The 22,877-nt window shown below is 51.3% G+C and overlaps 1 protein-coding gene across 2 annotated transcripts in view; it reads right to left on the bottom strand.

Annotated features, from left to right (window-relative positions):
- CFAP77 (cilia and flagella associated protein 77) overlaps positions 1–22,877 on the bottom strand; it is a 130,686-nt gene that overhangs the window by 19,580 nt on the left and 88,229 nt on the right. For both annotated transcript variants that reach the window (XM_072778461.1, XM_072778462.1), the window contains exons 4-5: positions 9,731–9,836; positions 5,291–5,392 (exon numbers count right to left, since the gene is read on the bottom strand). In XM_072778461.1, coding sequence (XP_072634562.1) covers positions 5,291–5,392; positions 9,731–9,836 — 208 coding nt within the window. The remainder of the gene's footprint in view (positions 1–5,290; positions 5,393–9,730; positions 9,837–22,877) is intronic.

Genomic DNA, 22,877 nt, shown 5'->3' with positions numbered 1-22,877 from the left:
TCAGCTGCATCTCTGGGTGTCACTGCTTGGCTGACTGCTGATTTTTTTTCCTGCCGTCTCCATCTCCGGTTCTATTAGGGAGCTAGGGGCCCAGGAGACCCAAGGCAGGGTTAGTCTTCCACAAAGAGAGGAGTCTGATCCCAGCATTCAGAGCACAAGAGCTTGTAAATCAAACTGTTAGTTTAATAGCTTCGGCCATTATTCTAAAGCAGTGGGGCTGAAACCAAAAGCCAAATGAAAATATAGTCAATTTGTTCATACTTTAGTGACTGAATGACTATGTAATGTCAGTGGGTATTGGCACTGGGGAGGACAGACAGGTCTGTCAGGAGAGAGGCACAGTATTCGGTTGCGAGAGGTGACCTCGAGATGCTTGGGCAAACCTCTCTCTAAAATGGGCTGGGGATCTCCAATTATAGCATAGACTTGGCCAAGGAGAACCAGACTCAGGGAGCCAACTGCCTTCACTGCTCGGGGAGAGCACTGGCCTCTGATCTCGGCGCCTGATGGAAACCCAGGGTGGAAACCGAGCATGGTCAGCAGTGCAGAGCGCTTGTGAGTTCAGGAGGGACTGGGCAGAAGGGGTCTTGAGCCCTGGGACAAGCACTGGAGGAAGGACATAACATCCCCACCTTTCAAATCTGTTTTTTTTTTAAAATATAGCCTTATTGGTTTTGTAAAAGTCATGTACTCACTGTAAAAATTCAAACGATGCAGAAAAGAGAAGCAGAGAAAGTAACACTCAGCCTCACCCCACCCCAGAGGTCACTGCTGCTGCCACCTGGGGACCCCTCCCTCTGGACAGACACCTGTGCAGGTGTGTGGGCCTCCATGCCAATGGCACCACACAGCACATGTTCTTTCCCCAGTAATGTGTTAGGAACATGTCAATAAGGGGACTATAAACATTATTTTCAGTGGCTGTATACTATTTCACAGGATTATATGTTATCTATGCGATGTCAGTATAGGATCCTTCAAGTCATACGGAAGCTGCCTCTACTGGCACGTCTGGGCTGACACGGTTGTGGGGGTGTAGCCATAAATACTTGGGAGCACTCCCCCCGGATATCTGTCTCTGGGCTATTATCACTGGCAATCTTTGTAAAGAAGGATAAACCGTCTGCTTTTCCTGGCTTAATATCAGGCGGCCACACGATGTGCGGGTTCAGACTAGGACTATTAATAATCCCCCCTCCCAACAGGCAAGCCTGGATTCCGGGCCCTGCCTGGAAAACCCGAGCAGGTTTCTGCAGAAAGGCAGGTGAGCAGGGTGGGCCAGCCAGTACCAGGATGATGTTGACGGGGGTATGGTTACTCACATTGCCCCCCAGTCCCCAGCTCACAGCTGCCAGCTGAGGTTAGGGTCTCCCCACCATTTCAGGCTTTGAACCCTGGACACCAGGGAGTGGAGCTGCTCCAAACCTCCCCATCTAGCTGTGCACCCCTCTGTCCATCTACTCACTTCTTCTCTTGCCAGTCACCAGCAGCCAGTGCGGGAAACCGAGCACGGCCAGCAGCGCAGAGCACTTGTGAATTCAGGAGGGACTGAGAACCCGGTCTGGTGCAAAGATGCTCGACAAGATTTGTGAATGAATGAGTGAGTGAATGAATGACCACCAGGACCTTCCCCAGGGAAGATACCATTTATTGGCACCTTAATAGAGTCCAGGTGCCCTGCTGCATGTATACATCGAATCCTTCTGCCACCCTCATCTTCAGAAGAGGGAACGGGGTCTTGGATGGGTAAAGCCACGTGACAGGCAGGGAGTGGCAGGGTTGCCCCGAGTCACATGCACACCCAGACATAGCTCGCGGGGTCCCTCCCCGCTGGCTGCCCCCCCGCCCCTGTCCCCCGGGCGCATTGCGAAGGGCACGAGCCCTGTTGCCACTGGGTACCGAGGGTGCCGGCTGCAAGCCCAGCAGTGCCTTCACTCAGGGACAGGAGGCGGTGAGCTCACATCCCGTCCCCCAAATGGGAGCTTGAGGGAAAAGGTCCCAGCCATTTCCCCTGACAGCTCCCTCCGGGTTGGGGATCTGCTACCTCCGGGAGCCACCAAGCCCCCTCCCACACGGCTCCTCGATCAGTGAACCCTGGGACCGCGAGGCCTTAGGTTGGAGGACGCCCTTAAGAACTGTGCTAGCGCTCACTTCCAGAGGAGGAAACTGAGGCCCAGAGAGCCTCTTCGCCTACCCAGTCTCTGGGACACGGCCATCCGTGCGGTGGCTGGCGGCACAGAGCAGAACGGGCGCCGGCCGCCCACGGGGTGCTTCCTCACCTCCGGCCACGTGGTGCCGCAGGTGGCCGGCTCTGGGTGGCCCCTGGTGGCCGGGGTTGGTCCCCTAGAGGGCGGGCCGAGGTGCAGGAAGCCAGCTCGCCCGGTGTCCACTGGCGCAAGGAGCGGGCCGCCCGCCCCTGCCTGCTGCTTTTCCACGTGAGAGGTGTTTAATTATTTCTGACAGGGTTCAGCGGCGACATCTGTTCGCGAGCGGGGAGAGTCCATTTAGGTTATCCATCACTGTGACAGGTTCAACTTTTTTGGGAGCGCTTTTCCCTTTCATAATGGGTCTGGGGGGTGAGGGGGGGGCGACGGCTCAACACAGACACGAGGCACAGACAAAGACCCTCCTGGGGCTTCGTGCAGGATGCCAAGTAGCCCCCCACGGCCCCCACCCGCGCTGGCCCTCCTGAGCCTGGACCCGGTGGGGGTGGCCAGGGTGGGGGGCACCAGGATGCTCAGGTTGGGAAAGGGCTGTCAGCGGCTCGGTGAAAGGCTTGGTAATTCTTCCCCCGTCCTGGGCTGTACCGCTCATTCATTCATTCATTCATTCATTCCATCTCCCCCTTCATTCATTCTTCCCGGAGACATTCAATGACCACTCACTGGGTGCGGGGCTCTGGGGACACCATGAGGGTCCAAGGACAACAGGCATGGGCCTTGGGGGCTCCCGTTTTGCTGGGGAAGATGGACAACTAATTGCCCACTTAACTAATTAATTGCAATGAGGACGCACACTGTGAAGGGGAGAGAGGAGCCCGGAGATGCTGCAGAGGCACCTGCCAGGGTGCAGCCAGAAGTGAGGGTAGGATCCTCAGGAGGCCCCGGGCTTCTGCGGCCCTGGATTGAATCTGGGACCCTTTCCTATAGGGCATGTCCCTTCAGCTGACCCTCAGGTTCCACGCCAGTTGAATGGGGGCATCCTGTCTACAAAACCATGCGTGACTAGTGCTGGGTGCACAGTGAGAGTAACGAACACATCCTGTTGGTAGTGTTTCCTAAAAGTAGGGGGCTAAGTGTTGTATTCATAAAGCCATCATTTGTGGGGGAGGTGGCTAGGGTCTCTGCCAGGCTGCACACAGTGGCGCCCAGGGACGAGCCTTGCTCTGAGAGCCCCGGAGAGGAACCCGCAAACATCCCCAGAAAGATGAAAAGTGTCCTATGAATCCTGGGGCCTGCATGTTTATTCTTTCTCATTGTTTCTATGGCACCATGTGCAGGGTGTTGGAGCTTGGGGCCAATGGTCAGAGGAACCAGACTTCCAGGCCCACCACCCCTCTCACTGGAGGAGGACAGCGCACTCTGCCCACCCCCATACCACGAAGCAGTGGGGGGAACTCGTTCTGAACATGAAGCCTAATAATGCACAGAGATGACTTAGCACAATGCCTGGCACCCAATCACAGGGTGGCATGTACAGGCTACCTCCTGTTGCTCCTGACCGTGTTTCAATAACAGCAGTCTAGAATAGAAGAACTCAGGCACAGCTGAGTCAAAGTCCCGCTTTTGAAAATAGAAGCTGATTGGTTCATGTCGGACTCTGGGCCAGCCACCGTGGGGACATCAGATTGGGGGACATGCTCTCCTGATCTGGGGGCATAAGGGTAGGGGCCCTTTCCTTGCTCCACTGGCCCAAGCCCCCCGATCCCTCCTTTGTCCACTGCCTCAGTGGCTCAGTGGCTTCTAAATCTAGGGCTGAGGAGTAGAGGTGACACCATCGAGCAGAGTGCTGCAGAGGGCCTCTGGTGCTCAGAGAGTGCTGGGTCCCCATCCCTCCCTGGGCAGCCTCCCAGGGAAAATCAGAGAATAAAATCAGAGTAAAAAGAGCAAAGGAGGGAAAACTGCAGAGGAGGGGCCTGGAAGGAGGCTGTGGAGAGAGGAGTGGGGGGAGGAAGGTGGTTAAAAAGGCAGGAAATTGGGGGAGACAGAGAAACCAGAACCGAGCCATACCACCAGGCCAGGGTGGAGGAGCAACAAAGCGACGTGGGCAGGGACTCCTGGTGCCTCCTGCTCAGTGCCCAGTCACGTTCATGTGCAGGGTGATACGGGCTGACGGGCGCCAGGTGAATGGTCACTGACATATGCTGACAAAGGCCACTTGGGCAGGATGCAAAAGGCCACATCGGGGGGCAAGCAGGCTTCTCCATGAAGCTCGGCAGCTTGTTCGATTGCATTAGGCTCAGGAAGGCACTGGCCCCTTCTTTGTCCAAATTGCAGTTTAACTCAATACCACGGGTGGGCTGGGCTGGCCAGGAACGCTGCTTTGTCCAGCTGTCTTCCTAGAGCCAGGCGTGTCCCTGTGGCCCCTAGAAAGACTCGCTGGGCCCGACTTGGGAATGTGCGGCTCCCCTCCCACTCAGAAGCTGCTGTCTCCAAGTCTCCCAGTTCCCCTCCTCTGGATATCGCACCTCGCTCTCACACTGCTCTTCCCCTACTAAAAGGCCCTGAAGATGATCCCACTCTGGGTGGGACAGGGGTACGTGGCCTAACGAGCACCAGTGCAGTTCTGAGGCTGAGGCACGGTGGGTGCTAAGATCACTCTGGGTGTGTGCTATCCCCTTATGTCAGCCTCTAGTAGACATTTGCTCCCCTTGCCCCAGGAATGCCATCCTGCAAGGAGGTTTAGCGCTGGTCAAATCCCCAGCGCGGGATGTGGTGCACCCATGACCCCATCAGTGGAGGGGGGTGGTTTGGCTCAGACAGTGTCCACTGCAGTAGACAGACACTCAGTCTCTGTGGTCAGTGGCCCAAGTTCAGCTAAGGGCCGCCACTTAAGCCAGCATTGGCCATGCTCCCCATCTGGGGAATGAGGATGGCAGCAGCCCCCACATCAGTAAGTACGAAGAATCAGTAAGATAATATAAGATACTGCAGCAATAATATAGTATCTATTATTATGCCAACCAGTGGGTAGAAGGCCACAGAATTTCACTGTCTAGAGGACAAAGACCAGGCAAAGTGAGAGGCATCCACCTTAGGTATGGGAAGGGGCATTTGGAGGCGAGACTGACCTTCTGGAAATGAGGCATATGCCAGAGGGCATCCAGCTTCACTGGCGGCTTGTACTTTCTCAGCTGACTGCTCCGGGTCTCATACAGCTTCCCCAGGATCACCTGCAGGCCAGAGAAATGAAGAGCTGAGGTGGTTTCCTGGCTGCCCGGAGGAGCCCAAGCTATGACGAAAGGGAGGTGAGGGCAGAGGGTTGGGATTCCTGGTGCTGCAGACCCAGGGGTCACATTCCTCCTGGCTCCAGCCCTTCTCTGAGTCTGATTTCACTGCACCTGCTTCCCTGGCCACACTGCTCAGTGGACTAAGGCGTGGGACCACCCGCTGTTGCAAGCATGTTGCTCTGGTTTCTGGTTTGGCTCTAGACGTAAATTTCCCATGATCTGATACAGCTTGAGCTTTGGGGGATCCTCATGACACAGGGTCCCTCCTAAGGTCCTGGAGGGGGGTCCTATTCATGGGCTCTGTTTCTCTAAAATTTGTAACGGTAATACGTTTTATATACTTTCTCCTTTCTTTTTTTTAAATTGGGGATCCCTGGGTGGCGCAGCGGTTTGGCGTGGGCCTTTGGCCCAGGGCGCGATCCTGGAGACCCGGGATCGAATCCCACGTCGGGCTCCCGGTGCATGGAGCCTGCTTCTCCCTCTGCCTACGTCTCTGCCTCTCTCTCTCTCTCTCTCTCTCTCTCTCTGACTATCATAAATAAATAAAAATTAAAAAAAAATAAATTGAAGTATAGCTCACACACTATGTTACATTAGTTTCGGGTGGACAACATAGTGACTCAACAAGTCTATAGGTTATGAGGTACTCGCCACAGGCACAGTCCCATTGACTATTCCCTGGGACTAATTCATTCCATAACTAGAACCCGTATGTCCCACTCTGCCCCCCTTTTTTTAAAAAAGATTTTATTAAAAAACAAAAGAAAAAAAATAAAAAGATTTTATTTATTTATTTGAGAGAGAGAGCGAGAGAGTGTACAAGCATGGGGAGAGGTGGAGGGAGAGAGAAGCAGACTCTGCTGAGCAGGGAGCCAGACATGGGGCTCGATCCCAGGACCCCGGGATCAGGACCTAAGTCAAAGGCAGATGCTACTCAGGTGCCCCTATCCCACTCCCCTTAAATAGGACTTCCAACGTGTGGAAGTCTCAGGTCTCTCAAAATCTGTATCTGCCCTGGGTTCTACTGGGGCTGTGCTTCGTCTCTCCTTCAGAGGGCAGGGCTTGATAAACTTCCAGCGCTCTCCCAGGAGGGCTGCTGCTGTGACAGGAGGCACACAAAAGGAGGAGCTGACAATAAAAACTGACCCAAATGTAGCTGAAGATGCCACCACCCCACTGAATCCCGCTGAGCAGAGAGCCTGATTCGGAGCTTGATCCCAGGACCCTGGGATCATGACCTGAGCCAAAGGTAGAAGCTTAATCCACTGAGCCACCCAGGCACCCCCATTTACATTAATTTAATTTAATTTAATTTTTAAAGATTTTATTTATTTATTCATGAAAGACACAGAGAGAGAGAGGCAGAGACACAGGCAGAGGGAGGAGCAGGTTCCATGCAGGGAGCCCGATGCGGGACTTGATCCCAGGACCCTGGGATCACGCCCTGAGCTGAAGGCAGACACTCAACCGCTGAGCCACCCAGGTGTCCCTAAGTTAATTTTATTGAATGTATCTCTGGATAACTTAGAAGCCCTTTGGGTTAGCTGTCTTCTCTGTTTCCTAGAACAGTTTGGAAACTATCCGCAAACCAGAGATGCTATCTGGCCGGGAGTTACCAAGCTGGCCTTCAGAATCAGAGGGATACAAGCACCTCATTTCCCCTTTCTAAATGGAGGTGGGGCTCCCTGCTGGAAGTGGTCACTGATGCCTGACAGGGTTGGTTGCCGTAGGATTTGCTGGATTCAGCTTTGAGCAGAAGGACCCAAGATGATGACTCACTACATGGAAGCTGTTGCCCACGATTTCACTTGAGGGCATCACCATCAAAAACCCAGGACATCTTAGCAGTTGGAGATACAGGCTTCCCCTTGGATGGTGGCAACTTGGCCTTGTAGACCAGTCATCTTATTAACCTCAGCCCCAGTGTTTGTGGGTCTGGGAGTTCATCAGCTGTTTGTTAGACAATGTACAGCCACAGAGAATCTTGGAACAGGAAGAGAACCCTGGGGTTGGTTCCACAAGTGGTTTCTGAGGGCCTACTATGTGCTGGGGACAGCATGGGGGGGGGAGCCGCATTTAGTCTGACCCATTTTTTTCCCCAATGAGGGAACTGAGATCCCAAGTTGGTGGCTCACTCGAAGTCACACCCCTGGAGCTGGCCCCAGTTCCCAACCAGTGCTTGGGAACATCACAGTAGAGTGCTCTGCTGAACAAGGAGGGGCACTGGCCACAGTTGTCTCTAGAGTCAGAAGATGTGTCCTCGGGAGCCCGGTTTTCCATGGATTTGCGACACTCTGAGTTGCCGTGAAATTGCCGCTAATTAAAAAACACGACCAAATTGGAGCTATAAAGCAGTTTGTAATGGCAGTGCTCCCTCTGAAACTGGTCGTTACCATAGTAAGTTGACTCTTTCTTGAGCCATTAACGAATAAACTAGTCATGGGCTGCTTTTAAAATGTTATTACAACACTCTGCTTTTTAATGAGCTGGTGTCTCGCGCTCTATCGATGCCAAGAACAGCGGGAGGGGCCTTGGCCGCTGGCCATGGGCCTGGGGAGACTGACACCCTGTGCCCATCAGTGCCAGGACCCTTAGTAAGACTCTTCTGCTCCCCAGTTTTGTTCTAGAACATCTTTGCCCTGTTGCTGAACTCCAGGCTGTCCCATAACCAGCATGAGTGGGACCTTGCCATTAGGAAGAGTGGAGATGGGACACCTGGGTGGCTCAGTGGTTGAGCGTCTGCCTTTGGCTCAGGGTGTGATCCTGGATTCCCGGGGTCGAGTCCCGCATTGGGCTCCTTGTGTGGAGCCTGCTTCTCCCTCTGCCTGTGTTTCTGCCTCTCTCTCTGTGTCTCTCATGAATAAATAAATTTTAAAAAATAAATTAAAATAAAAGAAGAAGAGTGGAGACTCTGGGGCTGCACACACTCGAGTCCAGGCCTGGCTCTGATGCCTTTGGCCAGTCACTTAATCCCTCTGAGCTTGAGTTTGACCATATGAAAACCGAACAACCGCCCTGCCCTGATGAGATCTTAGCCTGCTGGGGTGTTCAGGAAATAAGAGCGCAGGAACACGGGTGCATGCTCAGCCCAGCTCCCTGTATGGAACACGACATAGGGACAGCCCTGGCTGGATTGCTGCACCCACCGGACACGCTACAATCATGCTTCTCATGGAATCTGTGTAGCACTACATCCACCTGTTTGGATCGACTACAACTCACACCATTAATTAGCAAGTGGCAGTATGGGGACATGGTTCTGTCCTCAAGCTTCAATTTCCCTGTGCAGGTGCTGCCTCTCTGAGGCTCAGTTTCCATGCCCAGGAAACAGGAATAATACCCACTCCTGGGGCTTTTGTCAAACATCACGGAAATGATGTACGTGATGTACAGAATGGGTTTAGTATGTGGCCTCATCATTAATTTGAAACAAAATGTATTCCTAAAGTATAACAGAATGTGGTTTTTAAATTTTTTAAAGGATTTTATTTATTTATTCATGAGAGACACACAGAGAGAGGCAGAGACACAGACAGAGGGAGAAGCAGGCTTCCTGCAGGGAGCCTGATGCAAGATTCGATCCTGGGACCCCAGGATCATGCCCTGAGCTGAAAGCAGACACTCAACCGCTGAGCCACCCAGACGTCCCTTTTTTTAAGATTTTATTTCTTTATTTGAGAGAGAGAGAGAGAGAAAGAGAGAGAGAGAGAGAGTAAGCACGAGCAAGGGTAGGGGCAGAGGGAGAGGGAGAAAGAGAAGCTTAAGCAGACTCCCTGCTGAGTAGGAAGCCTGATGTAGGGCTGGTCCCAGAAGCCTGGGATCATGACCTGAGCTGAAGGCAGACACTTCACCAACTGAGCCACCCAGGCACCCCCAAAATGTGTGATCCTGCCTTATTAGCCTTTTCTTTACAGATGATACAGGGCATATTTCTGTCAAGGTTGGGTCAGATTAGTTTAAAATCAGATTTCTGGATGAGCAAACTCATGTGAAGTTTTGATGGAAGGAGTCCCCAGGTGGGAGTTGGACACTGGGTCCTGCTCCTGTCTCAGAGGCACACAGGACCCGGGCCAGAATCTTCCACTTTTGGGGCTTGAGTAGTGTTTGGGCGTGATCATCACCAAGACCCTTTTAGCACAGCACGGAGTAGCTTGATTCCTACCCCCATTCCCCCACAGTGAGAATCATGCACCGATGTTTATCTCAAAGCTTTGCCGGGCCAGCCCCTCCTGCCACTCCCTTCCCAAAGGGCGGCCGTTCTGGAGTGGAGGACACATGTACCTTGTGCTTCTTCTCCAGCTTAATGGCTTTCTGGGTGGCCTTCTGTTCCTGCACCCAAAGCTGCTGGTAGCGGTGCTGCAGTAGGTCAAAGAAAGGGGTGGAAGGCCTGCAGGGAGGAAGTGCAGAGGCTTGATGTCTTGGAAGGCCAGTGGTGTCCCCTCCACCAAGGATGCCCACCTGACCTTTAGGGCTGTGCTCTGAGAGATGGTAACAAAGACTGTCTCTGATATCAGACTTTAGACAGGTTCCTTGGAGCCGTCTGTTCACCTAGACCTTGTCCTTGGGCCCCGTCCTTGGTCTGCTGAAGCCAGTCTTCATCAAAAGTCTGTGAGGTCAGTCCCCCCATCCCATCGCCCCCTCCGTATTTGATCACCTTGGCCTGCCTCTACCAAGAATCCTATCAGGTCCGTTCAGCAAGCATCGGCCTGCCTCTGTGTGTCCATCCCTGACCCCTCACCCCCTGTTCCCAGGCTGTAAGTCCCCACCTGTGCTGTGTACACAATGGAGCCCCATTTTCCACCGAGTCTCTCTCCTTTTGCAGGAGTAAAATAATTATGGCCTCTAGTTTCTGACTCTGGGTCTCCTTGACAAGGGTCTCAGGGATAGGAGAGCATCTACCCTGTGAAGAGCATGTTGCATGCCCCATCTCTTCGCAACACTGTCAGGCGGGTACCATCATTGTCTCTGTCCCAGAGCAGTGGGGGCGGCAGGTGAGACCAGCCCAGAGTAACCAGATAGGTGACAAGGACAGGTTCTTTACAGAAGAACCAGAGCTGATAATTGCAGGAGGAATGACAGAGCCGAGGGGAAGGGAATCACAGGTATGCTGCTCCCAGTGAAAGAATGGCTTGAGATCAGGACGCCTGGGTGGCTCAGTGGTTGAGCATCTGCCTCCAGCTCAGGGCTTGATCCTGGGGTCCTGGGATGGAGTCCCACATCAGGCTCCTCACAGGGAGTTGGCTTCTCCTTCTGCCTATGTCTTTGCCTTTCTGTGTCTCTCATAAGTAAATAAATAAAATCTTAAAAAGAAAAGAATGGACTGAGGTAATAATCGGCAGTGGCTGCTAACGCCATTAGGTGGAGAGCTGGTGGGGGCTGCTGCAGCCTGCAGCAGCTGGACCAAATGACCCATTTCTTTGGGAAAAGAAACCAAAGTGACCCTCCAGGTAATCAAACTTCTAGACAAGCACTGTCAAATAGAAATACAATGCGAGTCACCACAAAACTAGAGTTTTTCCAGTTGCAATGTGAAAAAGAAACAGGCAGGATTAGTTTTATTCATATATTTTATCGCTCTCATTACTAACATATTTTATTGATCTAATCTATCCAAAATATTATCACACCAACATATAATCCTTTTAAAATATTCATGGGGTGTTCAAAAGGTTCAGTTCCAAAGTTTGAATTCAAATTAGTCAAAATTAAATAAGATGGTAAATCTAGTTCCTCGGCGGCTTGAGCCATGTTGCAAGGGCTCAGGAGCCACATGTGGCTAGTGCCCGTGTGTCGGACTCGCAAGCTGTCGGCCCACCTGCCACGCTTCACAGGGAGTGCAGGGCATGGGGAGCTTGCTACACGCTCACGCGAGGATGCTAAGGGCCAAGTCCCGAGTGTGAGATGTTCTTCAGGACAAGTGACTCAAGCACTTCAGCAAAAGAAGGAACTTGGGAAGGAAGGAGGAGGAAGTGAGGTAGATTACAGAGACCTAAGGAACACACCCACCAGGTAGTCTGCAGACCTGTTCAGACCCCGAGTCCAGCAAACCATCAGTGGGAAGGTTTGTTTTTCAGCAACCAGGATTGAGTGAACACTAGCCGAGGTTTGGAAGGTATTTAAGTGTCTCTGCTGGAGATGCTTATAAAAGGGCTTGTGGGTAGAATAATAGGTTGTTTGCAGTTTGCTTTAAGAAGGAACGTCCACCAAATAAAATAAAATACAGTAAAATAAAGTGAAAACAGGTGGCAGAGTGTATCGATAACAGTTGAAGCTGTGTGATGGAGGTTGATCATGGGCATGTTATTATATTGTCTGCTATGCTTTAATGCATGTTTGAACATTTTCGTCCTAAGCAAAAAGAGAAAAAGAAGAAGAAACAGTGAAACAGGCTCATTTGCTTTCCCCCCATTATGTCTTTCTGACTTTCCTTTTGATGGCGAACAGCCAGCTTTTCTACCTCTCATGTCTGAGCTGATCATTTCCTTATTTCCTTGGGACAGAGAGTCTCAGATTTTTGGGGGGTGCATAAGAATCACCTGGGCCCAACCCCCAGAGGTTCTGAGTTGGGAAGTGGGAGGGGGGCCCAAGAAATCCCATTTTTCTAAGCAAATATAGGAAATAGTTCTGATACAGGTGTGTGGGTTGAAGGGTGGCCCTCAAAGTGCTGTTTCCATCCTAACCCCTGGAACCTGTGAATATGACCTTATTTGAAAAAAAAAGGGGGGGGGCTTTTACAGATGTAGTCCAGTTACGGATCTTGAAATGGGATTAATAATTATGCAAATGCTTTTTAGGGTAGGACCTAACTCCAATGACAAGTGTCCTCATATGGGAGACAGCGAAGAGAGGCACGGGGGGAAGAGGAAATGGCCGTGTGGAAACCAGAGGTGACAGCACAGTGATGCTGCCACAAGCCAAACATGCTGGTGGCAGGTGGAAGAGGTGGGGAGGGTTTCTCCACTAAACCCTCCAGAGGGAGCACAGCTCTGCCATCACCTTGCAAGCTTCTAGTCTCCAGAACTATTAGAGAATGCGTGTCTGTGGCTTTAAGCCACCAAGAGCATGGTAATTTGTTACTGAGGACCCCAGGGAACTGATACACAGGGGTTCCTCAGCCCACCTCGGGGAAACACCAGTAGAAACTGTTTAATGGATGACGTCTACTGTAGGTTCCAAGACTAGAAATCACAGAGTCTTTTACAGCCCAAGGAAGCACAGAGCAGCGTTTTGCAACCTGGCATGCACGCGTGGGTCATGGGGGGATCTTGTTACAGGACATTCTGGTTTGGTGGGTCTGGAGTGGCCACGGGTGTTGGGGCCCAGGACCCACAGGTGTTGTGATCTAAGACTTAGCCCCAGGGGTCTTAGCTCCCCAGGTCCCAAGAAGTTGTGGACAATAATTTCTGAGCTGGTATCTGGAGGGGAGGATCCACAGCTTTTCTCATTGCACTTCTGGAAAGGCGAGTGCTCCCAGGAAAGGTTCTAATCTTCCCCAGTGACCTTATCCCACAGACCAAGGAATGCAGAAATGAAAATATTAAGAAGAGACATCCCCCCTTACCCAGGATCTCAAGGCAAACCTCAAGTCTGTTTGTGTGTCAGTGTGTGTGTGTGTGTGTGTGTGTGTGTGTGTGTGTGTGTGTTTAGGAGAGGAAGGGCAGAAAGAGAAAGAGAGATAATCTTATATGGGTTCCAAGCCCAGCATGGAGCCTGATGGGGTTGATCTCACAACCCTGAGATCATGACCTGAACCAAAATCAAGAGTTGGACAGTCAACCAACTGAGCCACCCAGATGCCCCTCTGGCTTTGTTTGATTTGGCCTGCACAGCAGTCTTCAGAGACTTCAAACTGTCATCAACAGTTAAAAATTGGGATATTTTTGGTGCCTAAAATCTGTGGCTCTGGGTGGCTCAGAGGCTGAGCGTCTGCTTTCAGCACAGGGCATGATTCCGAGGTCCTGGATCGAGTCCTGCATCGGGCTCCCCTCCAGGAGCCTGCTTCTCCCTCTGCCTGTGTCTCTGCCTCTCTCTGTGTCTCTCATGAGTAAATAAATAAAATCTTAACAAAAAAAAAAAAGGTGGGAGATTTTACATGAAAACCCAGCTTTCCAGATTGCCTTGAAAATATGCAAGTTCTGACCATGTGGCCTATCTGCCTGTGTAGCGACAACTGGCTGGAGCCAAGCATCAGGTGTTACTTTGCCACACCCCTCTCCCTTCCCTGTCACCCCTCTACATCACTGTCTTCACTCCCTGTGAGGCCCCTCCAGGTTTTGGATTTCATGGCCCCAGAAGGGGATATAGAATCGATGGTACCCTAAACATCTACCCTATGCCCCATGTGTTCTCCTGGTGTAGTCTGACTCTCCAGTGTGCAGACCTCCCTGGAGCTGGGCTGAGCCAGGCCTCTATTCCAGCAGAGGTTCAGCAGCTTTGAAATGCCACTCAAGCTCAGAGGTCTCTTTACAGAGCAGTCTGCAGTGCGTCTAAAAACAGTGGCTCTTTGTTTTCTGGTTCCTTTACCCCTGTGGTGACTTTTATTGCTTAATTATTACACACCCCATGCTTCTGAGCAGCCTAATTTATGGCCATGCTTTCTAATGACATGAGATGCGTAAGCTCACAGTATCTACCCCAAGAGGCCATTCACAACAGAAGAGCTGTCTTCCCAGCAGCCCCCATTGCATACATCACCAAGAGCCTCCCTTTGAGGCCCTCTTGCAGCCTGGGCTGACCGTCTTTGTGTCCTGCTCCGGTCAGTGGTTATTACCTGGAGACAGGCAGGGAGGGGCTCAGAGCAGGTTGAAACAGCTGACAAACCTTGGGGGTCATGGCAGCCCCAGCCTGGCTGGCTGAGGGACATCCAACAGGTTTTGCCCATTTCTGCTCTGGCTCATTAGCTTGGATAGAAAGGTGGAGAGGCTTGTCAGGACATAAACCAGATCACATCACACTTTCTTGTTTTACACTAAGCCTAGACTTCAGGCCATGGGCCCCCAAGCCTTCCCCACCCCTACTCCACCTGGCACACGCTCAGCTTCCCCTAGTCTCAGCCGTGGGGTGGCCTCCCCAGAGGACCTGCCCGACAGTGCATCCCTGGATGGCCCCTGCCAGGTGCCCACCATGCACAAGTGCTCAGGTTCATTGTTTACAGGTTTGTCACCAGCCTCGGCCACTGGATGCCCACACCACCAGGGCAGGAATGGCTTGTGTCCGGTATGAGCTGGCACAGTGCATTTCTTAGCAATTATGTGTCATTGAAAAAGAAGGAAGGTAAGTCAGAGAAAGAAAGATCAGGAAAAATTCTAGGAGACGCATTTTTTCATAATTCAGGGTATTATAAGTTAGGGTACACAGAAGGTAAAATAAAGTCTGTAAGTTGATGGACATTGCCACTGGATGGATGAAGGATAGTCTTTTCAACAGATGGCCCTGAAATGACTGGACATTGTGGGCAAAAACAAACAAACACAAAACAACTCTCAACTGAATTCTCAGAACTTCCCCGAGAATTAATTCAATATGGATCAAGGATCTCGATATAAATGTAAACCAATTAAACTTTCTAAAGAAAACGCAGGAGAAAATCTTTAGGAGCTCAGGCTAGGCTCGATGTTGGCTTCTTAGACTTGGCACCAAAAGCATGATCCATATGAGAAAACAAAAGTGATACATTGGGACTTCCTCAAAATGAAGAACTTTTGCTCTGTGGAAGGTCCTCTCAAGAAGATGAAAAGACCAGCTACCCAGACCAGGAGGAGATCCCTGCAAACCACACATCTGGCAAAGTGCTCCTCTCAGAACCTGTGGAGGGCTCTCAAAGTCAACGTGGAAAGCAAACGAAGAGGCATTTCATTGGAGGAAGTATGGATGACCCATAAGGACAGCTTTCTTATTAGTCTAACCTGGGCACAACCGAAACATCCTCCAGTGGATGAGTGGATGAACAAACCAGGGTCCACGCATACTATGGAACTCCACTCAACGGTACAAAGGAATTGGCTATTGGAACCCACAGCTTAGGTGGATCTCAAGGCCATTGTGCCAAGTGGACATGGACAATCTCAAAAGGTCACACACCATGTGATTTCATGCACATAACCTTGAGGAACTTTCCAGGGATTAGGGTCCAGCAGGGAGGGAAGTCACGATGGGGTAGCAGGAGGGAGATCTTTGAGGTGACGGGACAGTTCTGTATCTTGACTGCACTACACAGATCTACACACATGAGCGCATATAAAAGTGATGAAAGTTGGTGTATTGTACCAACACCACCTTTTTAGTTTTGACATTGCATCATAGTTATATAGGATCTTGTCCTGGGGAAAAGCTGCATGCAGAGGATGCAGGATCTCTCTGTATTGTCTTTACAACTTCCTGTGAATTTAGAATTATTTCAAGGGACAATATTGCTTAATATGGGCATATTAGGGGAAAGTATTATAAAATTCCTGTCATACAAAGAGGTGAACAAGGAGTAGGAGGTCTCAAAATGTGGGAGGGAGGAATATGAAGACAGGGTTTGTCAGGCAATTAATTTTTTTCAAGTTTGATTTTTCTGTAATTTTGCGGTTTGTGGTGTTCGTCAGCTGACTTAAATTTGCAATCTGCTCTCTTTTCTTTTCTTGGTCTAATTAGGTGTTAAGTTTTGAACCTAAATTTGTATTCATGATTTTGAATTTTCTTTCTCAAAGAGGGCCTCAAGCTTGAATAAGCTCCAAGGCGCACAAATCCTGAAGCTGCCCTCGAGTGTAAGTAAGATCTTATTTTGATTGTAAGAGGATAGTGTCGATGACTTTATGCTAATATGTGTGAAAACCAAAACAAAATGGGTGATTGGTCTAGGATGACATGAAAGTTCCAATTTGACCCATGTGCATAAAATATTAACAGAGCCTCAAGCTTGGGCCTGGGGATCCGTCACACCAGCTCCTACAACCTCGCTTTAGACAGTATTCCTGGGCTTTCCAGACTGTTCCTAAGAAAGATTCCCAAATCATTGTAACACCCCAAACTAACTGGGGCCCTGCTGTCAGCCCTCCACCTGCCCCCTGAGCCTAGAAGGAGGTGAGACAGGTCACACAGGGCAGCTCAATCCCTGTCCCTGCCCACTGAGCTTCCAGCCCAGGGCAGGGGAGCAGGGGGAGAAAGTTTTCTCCCAGTGAAGCCGGAAGTTTGGATTATTACACTCGACTGGACATCTTAACTAGTGCACTGGAATGTCTTTTGTACTGGATGTGAGCAGAAAAGGCTAGGACGTCTGAGATTTCACCAGGGCAAGGAGCTGGGGAAGCACCCGGCCCTCAGAGCAGGTTTGAACACAACATGGGTGTTCTAGAATTCTCCCACTTGTTTAGGGTGCCAGTCACTTTTATAAAAGCAACAGTGTCTTTATTAGGAAATATTGTATAGCCACCAAAAAGAATAGGGTGGCTCTGGCCACCGTGTAAATGACCCAGAAAGATCTTGGAGACCTATGTGAAGTGTAAAAACACAAGTCTGGGAGAAAGAGCCATAATGCAGACACCTGCATCCACACCGGTGTGGACCGGTGGAGAAAAGGCTGGAAGGAAGCTTGCGGATGATGGGGGGGGGCGGGGGAGAGGCAAGAGGGCCCTTCCTCTTCAGTCTGTTTACTGCTTCTAGGACTCTTGCAATGAATAAAAGGAAAAAAGGAGAGAGAAAGAAAGAAGAAAAGAAGAAAGAAAGAGAGAAAGAAAGAAAGAAGAAAGAAAGAAAGAAAGAAAGAAAGAAAGAAAGAAAGAAAGAAAGAAAGAAAGAGAAAGAAAGAAGGAGAAAGAAAGAAGGAGATAGGAAGGGAGCTCCAAGTCTGAGAGGTCACGTGACCTGGCCAGGAACACACAGCCAGTAACAGGGGTGACAGATGCAAGCCCCCCAATCTCGCCCCTGAAAACATCAGACTGGAACTCGCAGCAGCTCCTCGCAAGCAGCTGAGGGTGGCCAGGCCTTCGGGGCCAGGGAGGTGCCGTGCGTGGCTGTGTCAGGGAATTTACCCGCTTCCCTGGGTACCAGACCCTTTGAGGATGCATCTTGAGGAGCTATTTCCTTGTCTTCTTCTGCAACTACTTTTTGCTGCTACCTTAAAACATGTTCAGCGTTTTGGTTTTGGTTTTTTTTAAGTTAATGTAATTCTTTATCATGATGATTTTTTTTTTTTTTAAAAACGGCATTCTTTTTCCACCCCAAAGTGAATGATTTTTGCCACAGGCTGAGAAGCCCCTGTGGTCACAATTACAGCTATCCTATCTGCAGCTTGCTTTTGAGAAGCTGGAGGGGCTGCACACGGAAGGTCTTAATTATTTATCCTCACTAAATGAGGTGGGAAAGGTGGGAGTGGGGAAGCCAAAGCCCAGAGAGGTCAAATGGCTGAACCAGGGTCACACGGCACATTCCACCAGCAAAGCCCGGACTCCTGCCCTCGGGCTACAGCCAGGAGAATGCCAATTGATGTACACGGAGACTGAAGGGGTCCGCCAGGGAGCCAACCGCAGACCAAGGCCAGACTCAGGGGGCCCGGCTACTCTCAGGTAGGACCCCAGACCTTCCCAGACCCTTCCTCTCTCACTAGGCCCTGTAACAGCCCCCAGCCCTGGTCCACACAGGAGCTGAGGCTTTCTTACCAATGCACATCGGATCCTATCTTTCTCGACACCCGTGGGTGACTTCTCACTGCCCTTGGGGCGTGGGACACAATTTTCAAGGGCTCTGTGCTATCTCCCGGACTGCATCCGGCTCCCACCTCCTCCCAGACCAGCACACCCCAGGATACCTCCTGTGTCATCTTCCAGTCTCAGCTTAAATGAGACCCACCCCCTGCCCCCACTTGCTCCACCATCCCTCCTGAGACCTCCCTTAGCTCTGCAGGATGACTGTCCCTGCACTTCGCACCCATAAAGGTCTTTTAGATATTTTTTATTGCAACAACTTCAGTGTCCACCTGTTCCATCAGGCTCTGAGCTCCATGGAACAGGGGTCGAGGCTGCATTGTTCTCTGGGCACCTCCCAGCCTGGACAGCCAGCCTGCGCTTGGTGAATAGGCTGAGTGGCTCCAGAATCCCACTCCCTCTCCTGGTGAGGACCCCTTCCCTGAGGACAGCTTTCCTCCTCCACTGCAATGCCCAAGAGGAGGTTTTTGGAAGAAATGAGCTTTTCCTTGGGGAGACTAGTGATGGGGGTGGGGTGGCCCTTCCATCCTTCAGGAAGGGCACAGACACGGAGGGCCAGCCACAGGGTCTTTTGGTTCCTGTCTCTCCCTGTCATGAGGGGCTCGGTAATTAAAGCCAGCAAGTTGGAGTGGATCCTGGACCCTGAAAGGGGCAGCAGTGGCTGTCCTCAGAGAACAGAGGGCCCAGTCAAGACAGGTGGCACAGGGCAGCAGCCCCTCCCTGAGGATGTATAGTCTAAGAGGATTCCGGCTAGGGGGTGGGTGGTCCTCGGAGGGCCCACCCAGCCAGGAGAATCTGGGACTTTCAGACCCATTCACTGCGAATCTTTAAAACCATTTGAAAGTGATTAGGGCTTGTGAAAGGCTGTGCTTTCATGTGATACAGGAGGGGTCCCCAGAGGTGGGGTTGGGGGCTGCTTGGAGGCTCTTCAAAGCGCAGAGAGTAACAGAGGACTGGCCATGCGCAAGCGTCTGGGGAGGGGCCCAGAAGGCAGAAGGCACGGGGCCAAGTCTACCCCAGAGTCAGGGAGCTTGGTCCTGGTGGGGGTCCTCCTGGGAGCAGGGGAAGGACTGTCAACAAACAGGTTCTGGAGACTTTTGGGAGTCATGGAAATGTGCAGTATTTTGACTGAATACCCAGCATATAAATTCTTTTAAAGTAATCTTTACACCCAATGTGGGGCTCCCAAGACCAGGAGTTAGATGCTCCACCAACTAAGCCAGCCAGGCATCCCTCTCCCTAAGGTTGTATACATTTGTCAAAACTCATCAAACTGTACACGAATCACGTCAGGGTCTATAAATCACCCCCCAAGAAAGTTGTTTTAAGAGAAAAACTAAGAAGGCAGATTGAAGGAAGAATGGCCAAGGCAGGAGCCCTAACAGAGGAAGGTGTTGGTGAGGGTACTAGGGAGCTGCAGATGGTTTCTGAGCAAGAGGAGAGAGGAAGAGGCATGGTGACAGCCACACGTCACACCCATTGCTGTGGTGGAGTGAATTAGGCTGGGAGTGGGGTGGTGGCACAGGATTTGAGGAGCCAGACCGTTCCAGGGTAGGAAGGGCTACATATCCCATGAGTGACATCTCAGCCCAGTGTCCACTCCCTTGTTTGTCCACCCACCCAGAAGCATGAAGGTGCTCCCCCTAAAGGGCTGGACTCTACAAAATGCAGGGACATGCTCTCTGCACCCTGCAGCAAAAATAACAATAATCATCACAGTGCACACTTCCCACCTGCTTCCTCAATCTTGAGGACAACAGCTCGAGAGACAGATTTATTTTTTTAAGACATATTTAGGGATCCCTGGGTGGCTCAGCGGTTTAACACCTGCCTTTGGCTCAGGTGGTGATCCTGGAGTCCTGGGATCAAGTCCCACATCGGGCTCCCTGGATGGAACCTGCTTCTCCCTCTGGCTGTGTCTCTGCCTCTCTGTGTATGTGTGTGTGTCTCTCATGAATAAATAAATAATGTCTTTTTTTTAAAAAAAGATATTTATTTATTTATTTATTTATTTATTTATTTATTTATTTATTTATTTATGGGGCGGAGAACCAAAGGAGAGGGACAAGCAGACTCTGTGCTGAGCGTAGAGATGGATATGGGGCTTGCACTCATGAGCCCGAGATCACAACCCGAGCTGAAATCAAGAGTCGGACGCTCAACCAACGGAGCCACCCAAGCGCGCTTAGAGACAGATATTAATATTCCCATTTCACGATGGGAAATCCAAGGCCCAGAGAAGTTCACTGTCTTGCCGAAGACCACACAGCAAGTGAGTGTGGCATTTGCATGGCCTGCTGCACTGCCTCCCCCCACCTCCCCACCCCATGCCTAAGCACCGAGGTAGAGCCTCTGTTGGAGCCAGGAGGCAGGAACTTAATTCAGCAAGGGCACAGATCTTTGAGGATGAGCAGAGTGTGGCTGGTTTTGGGGAGTGAAGCCAGGGGACTCCAGAGAGAGGGGTGGGCATGAACAAAGACAGGGAGTGTGATCAGGCTGGCGCTGTGCCTCCCAGCCCAGCCCCGGCCTGGTGGGCATTGGAGACTAACCGCGGGTCAGAAATACCTCCTGTTTTAATACCACTTACTACACCAAGCCTGCTGCTGGGCGCTCCAGCTGTGGTCCCACTGATTCCTCCCTCATGACTCCCAAAGTGAAGGGGAACATTCGCACTTTCACAGAGGGAAACTGAAGCTCAGATAGATCAAGCACCTTGCCCAGGGTTTGCTCACGGACACAGAGCGGCCAGGTGCCAGAGCTGAGGGTTGGGGTGCCCACCCGGGGTCCCCATCCAGGTTTCCCCTGGCTCTAGTCTGCTTCCTCACGACCGGGCTGTAAGCTCAGCCACCCCAAAGTGGATCTAGGAGATCCGGTGGTCGCGGTGCAGCGGCCTGTCTGGGTGGCCTCATCGCTGGTCCTGCTCGGCGCCCAGGTGGTAAAGCTGTGCTTTCCTACGCTTTGCTCCGACAGCGCTCCCTCCGCCAAGAGGCCAAGGGGTCCTGAACCCGGGCGACCCCGTCGCGAGGGCCTTGGGTCCTCACGCGCAGTTACGAGGCTTTCTGCGTGCTCTTTCCGCCGTGTCCGAGCAGTGCCCGTCGGTGACAAATTGTTTGCCCATAACCTGGCAGGAACCTCTCGGAGAAGTTCCTCACCACCCTGACGTTTTCACTAACAACAAAACCGTGTCAAAACTAAGTCTAATAAAGCGGAAAATGGGGAATAAAATGCAACGAAATCAGCTCTACTCGGGGTAGGCCTGCAAGAAACTTCAAATTAGTTCAATCCAATCCATCTTTGCGGCTTCGCGATTGATACCCCAGACCAGGGGTTGATCTCGGATGAAGGCACCAGGGACGAGCAAGGGAAATGGAAATTATCATTTGCAAACATTAGGCTGACACTTTGTGCGTGCGGGGGATGAGGGCTGACAGCTCTGATTTGCCGGCACGGCTCCTCTCTGCCAAAGAGCGCTCTGTGGATTAGGGGGGCCCCTTTCATGGCAACCCATCTTCATCTTCGCGGCTCATTAAAACTTTGTGGAGCTGGAGAAGTTGGCGGAAGAGAGGAAGCTGCAGGAACCTTCTGAGGGACTTCAGGTACACATTTGTTGAAAGGTGTTTGAGAAAGGAGCCTTGGGTCTGACAAACCGGATTTTAGTACGGCTCTCCGTTCACAGCGGGCTAAAATAATTGGTCATCAGTGACTACTAATTCGGCTTAGTAGCCAGAGGCAATTTTTTTCTTCCTGGCAAATCAATGACAGCATGGAGGTCTGTTCAACGTGATTCCGCTCAAAACTGGTCCTTATCTGGCGCTCGATGCTTCTTCCAGTGGAGACAGCTGTTTTGTTAAAATAAAATTAAAATCCATCTCTCATATGCCAGGGGTCTGCTGCTCCCAGGGGGCAGGCGCAGGCACTGGCACTAGCCTTGGGGCTGCAGGAGGACCAGTGGCCTCCGGGGTGGGCCGCGGCCGAGGACTCGAGAAGGTCTGGTTTTGAAGGAGGGAGAAGGCTGGAGGGCTGGGCTTCTGTCAGAGGTTCTCAAAGGAAACCGGGCCCACGAGGGACACGCAGCAGTGGCACCACGGTCCGAGGAGCCCTAGCTTCCCGAGCGTCAGCTGGAGGCGTTCCTCCTGCCTGGTGGGGTCTGCGCGCTCAGAAGCACCGCGCGGCTGTGCTTCGGGGCCTGGTGGCCTTCCCTTCTCCGCACCTGAGGTTTGGTCATCGGGCTGCTGCGTCTGTCTGACAGCCAGGTGACTTCAGTGACCGGCCACCGAGCACTTGGCTCTTGCCTACAGCTGCACTGCTGTTTCTTCTAGTAAGTGCTTCCAGCTACCTTTGCCTATATGGTACCGAAGCCGCGGATGGCTACATCCACTTTTTATTTTGCTTTTTTTAAATTAATTTTTTAAAAAATCTAAATCGTTGTAGATTTCATGGGCAGTTGTAAGAAATGAAACGGAGAGATCCCTTGTGTAACCCCTAACCTGGGTTCTCTCCATGGTGAGAGCTTGGGAACATCAACATTAACACAATGGTAACGATAAAAGGGGAGTAACATCAACGAAATGGCAGCATCAAATAAATGGTCAGATCCTCGAAATGGTAACATCCACTAAATGGTAACATCAACCAAAGAACAAAATTATACCTGAGATATTGACACTTACACAGTCCCCCCATCTCAGCCCATCTCATTTGGATCCCCCCAGATTTACTTGGACTCATCTGTGTGTTATGTG

Source organism: Canis lupus, chromosome 16 (genome assembly GCF_048164855.1).
Source record: "Canis lupus baileyi chromosome 16, mCanLup2.hap1, whole genome shotgun sequence".
Lineage (NCBI taxonomy): Eukaryota > Metazoa > Chordata > Mammalia > Carnivora > Canidae > Canis > Canis lupus.
This window is presented reverse-complemented; position numbering and strand designations above follow the sequence as displayed.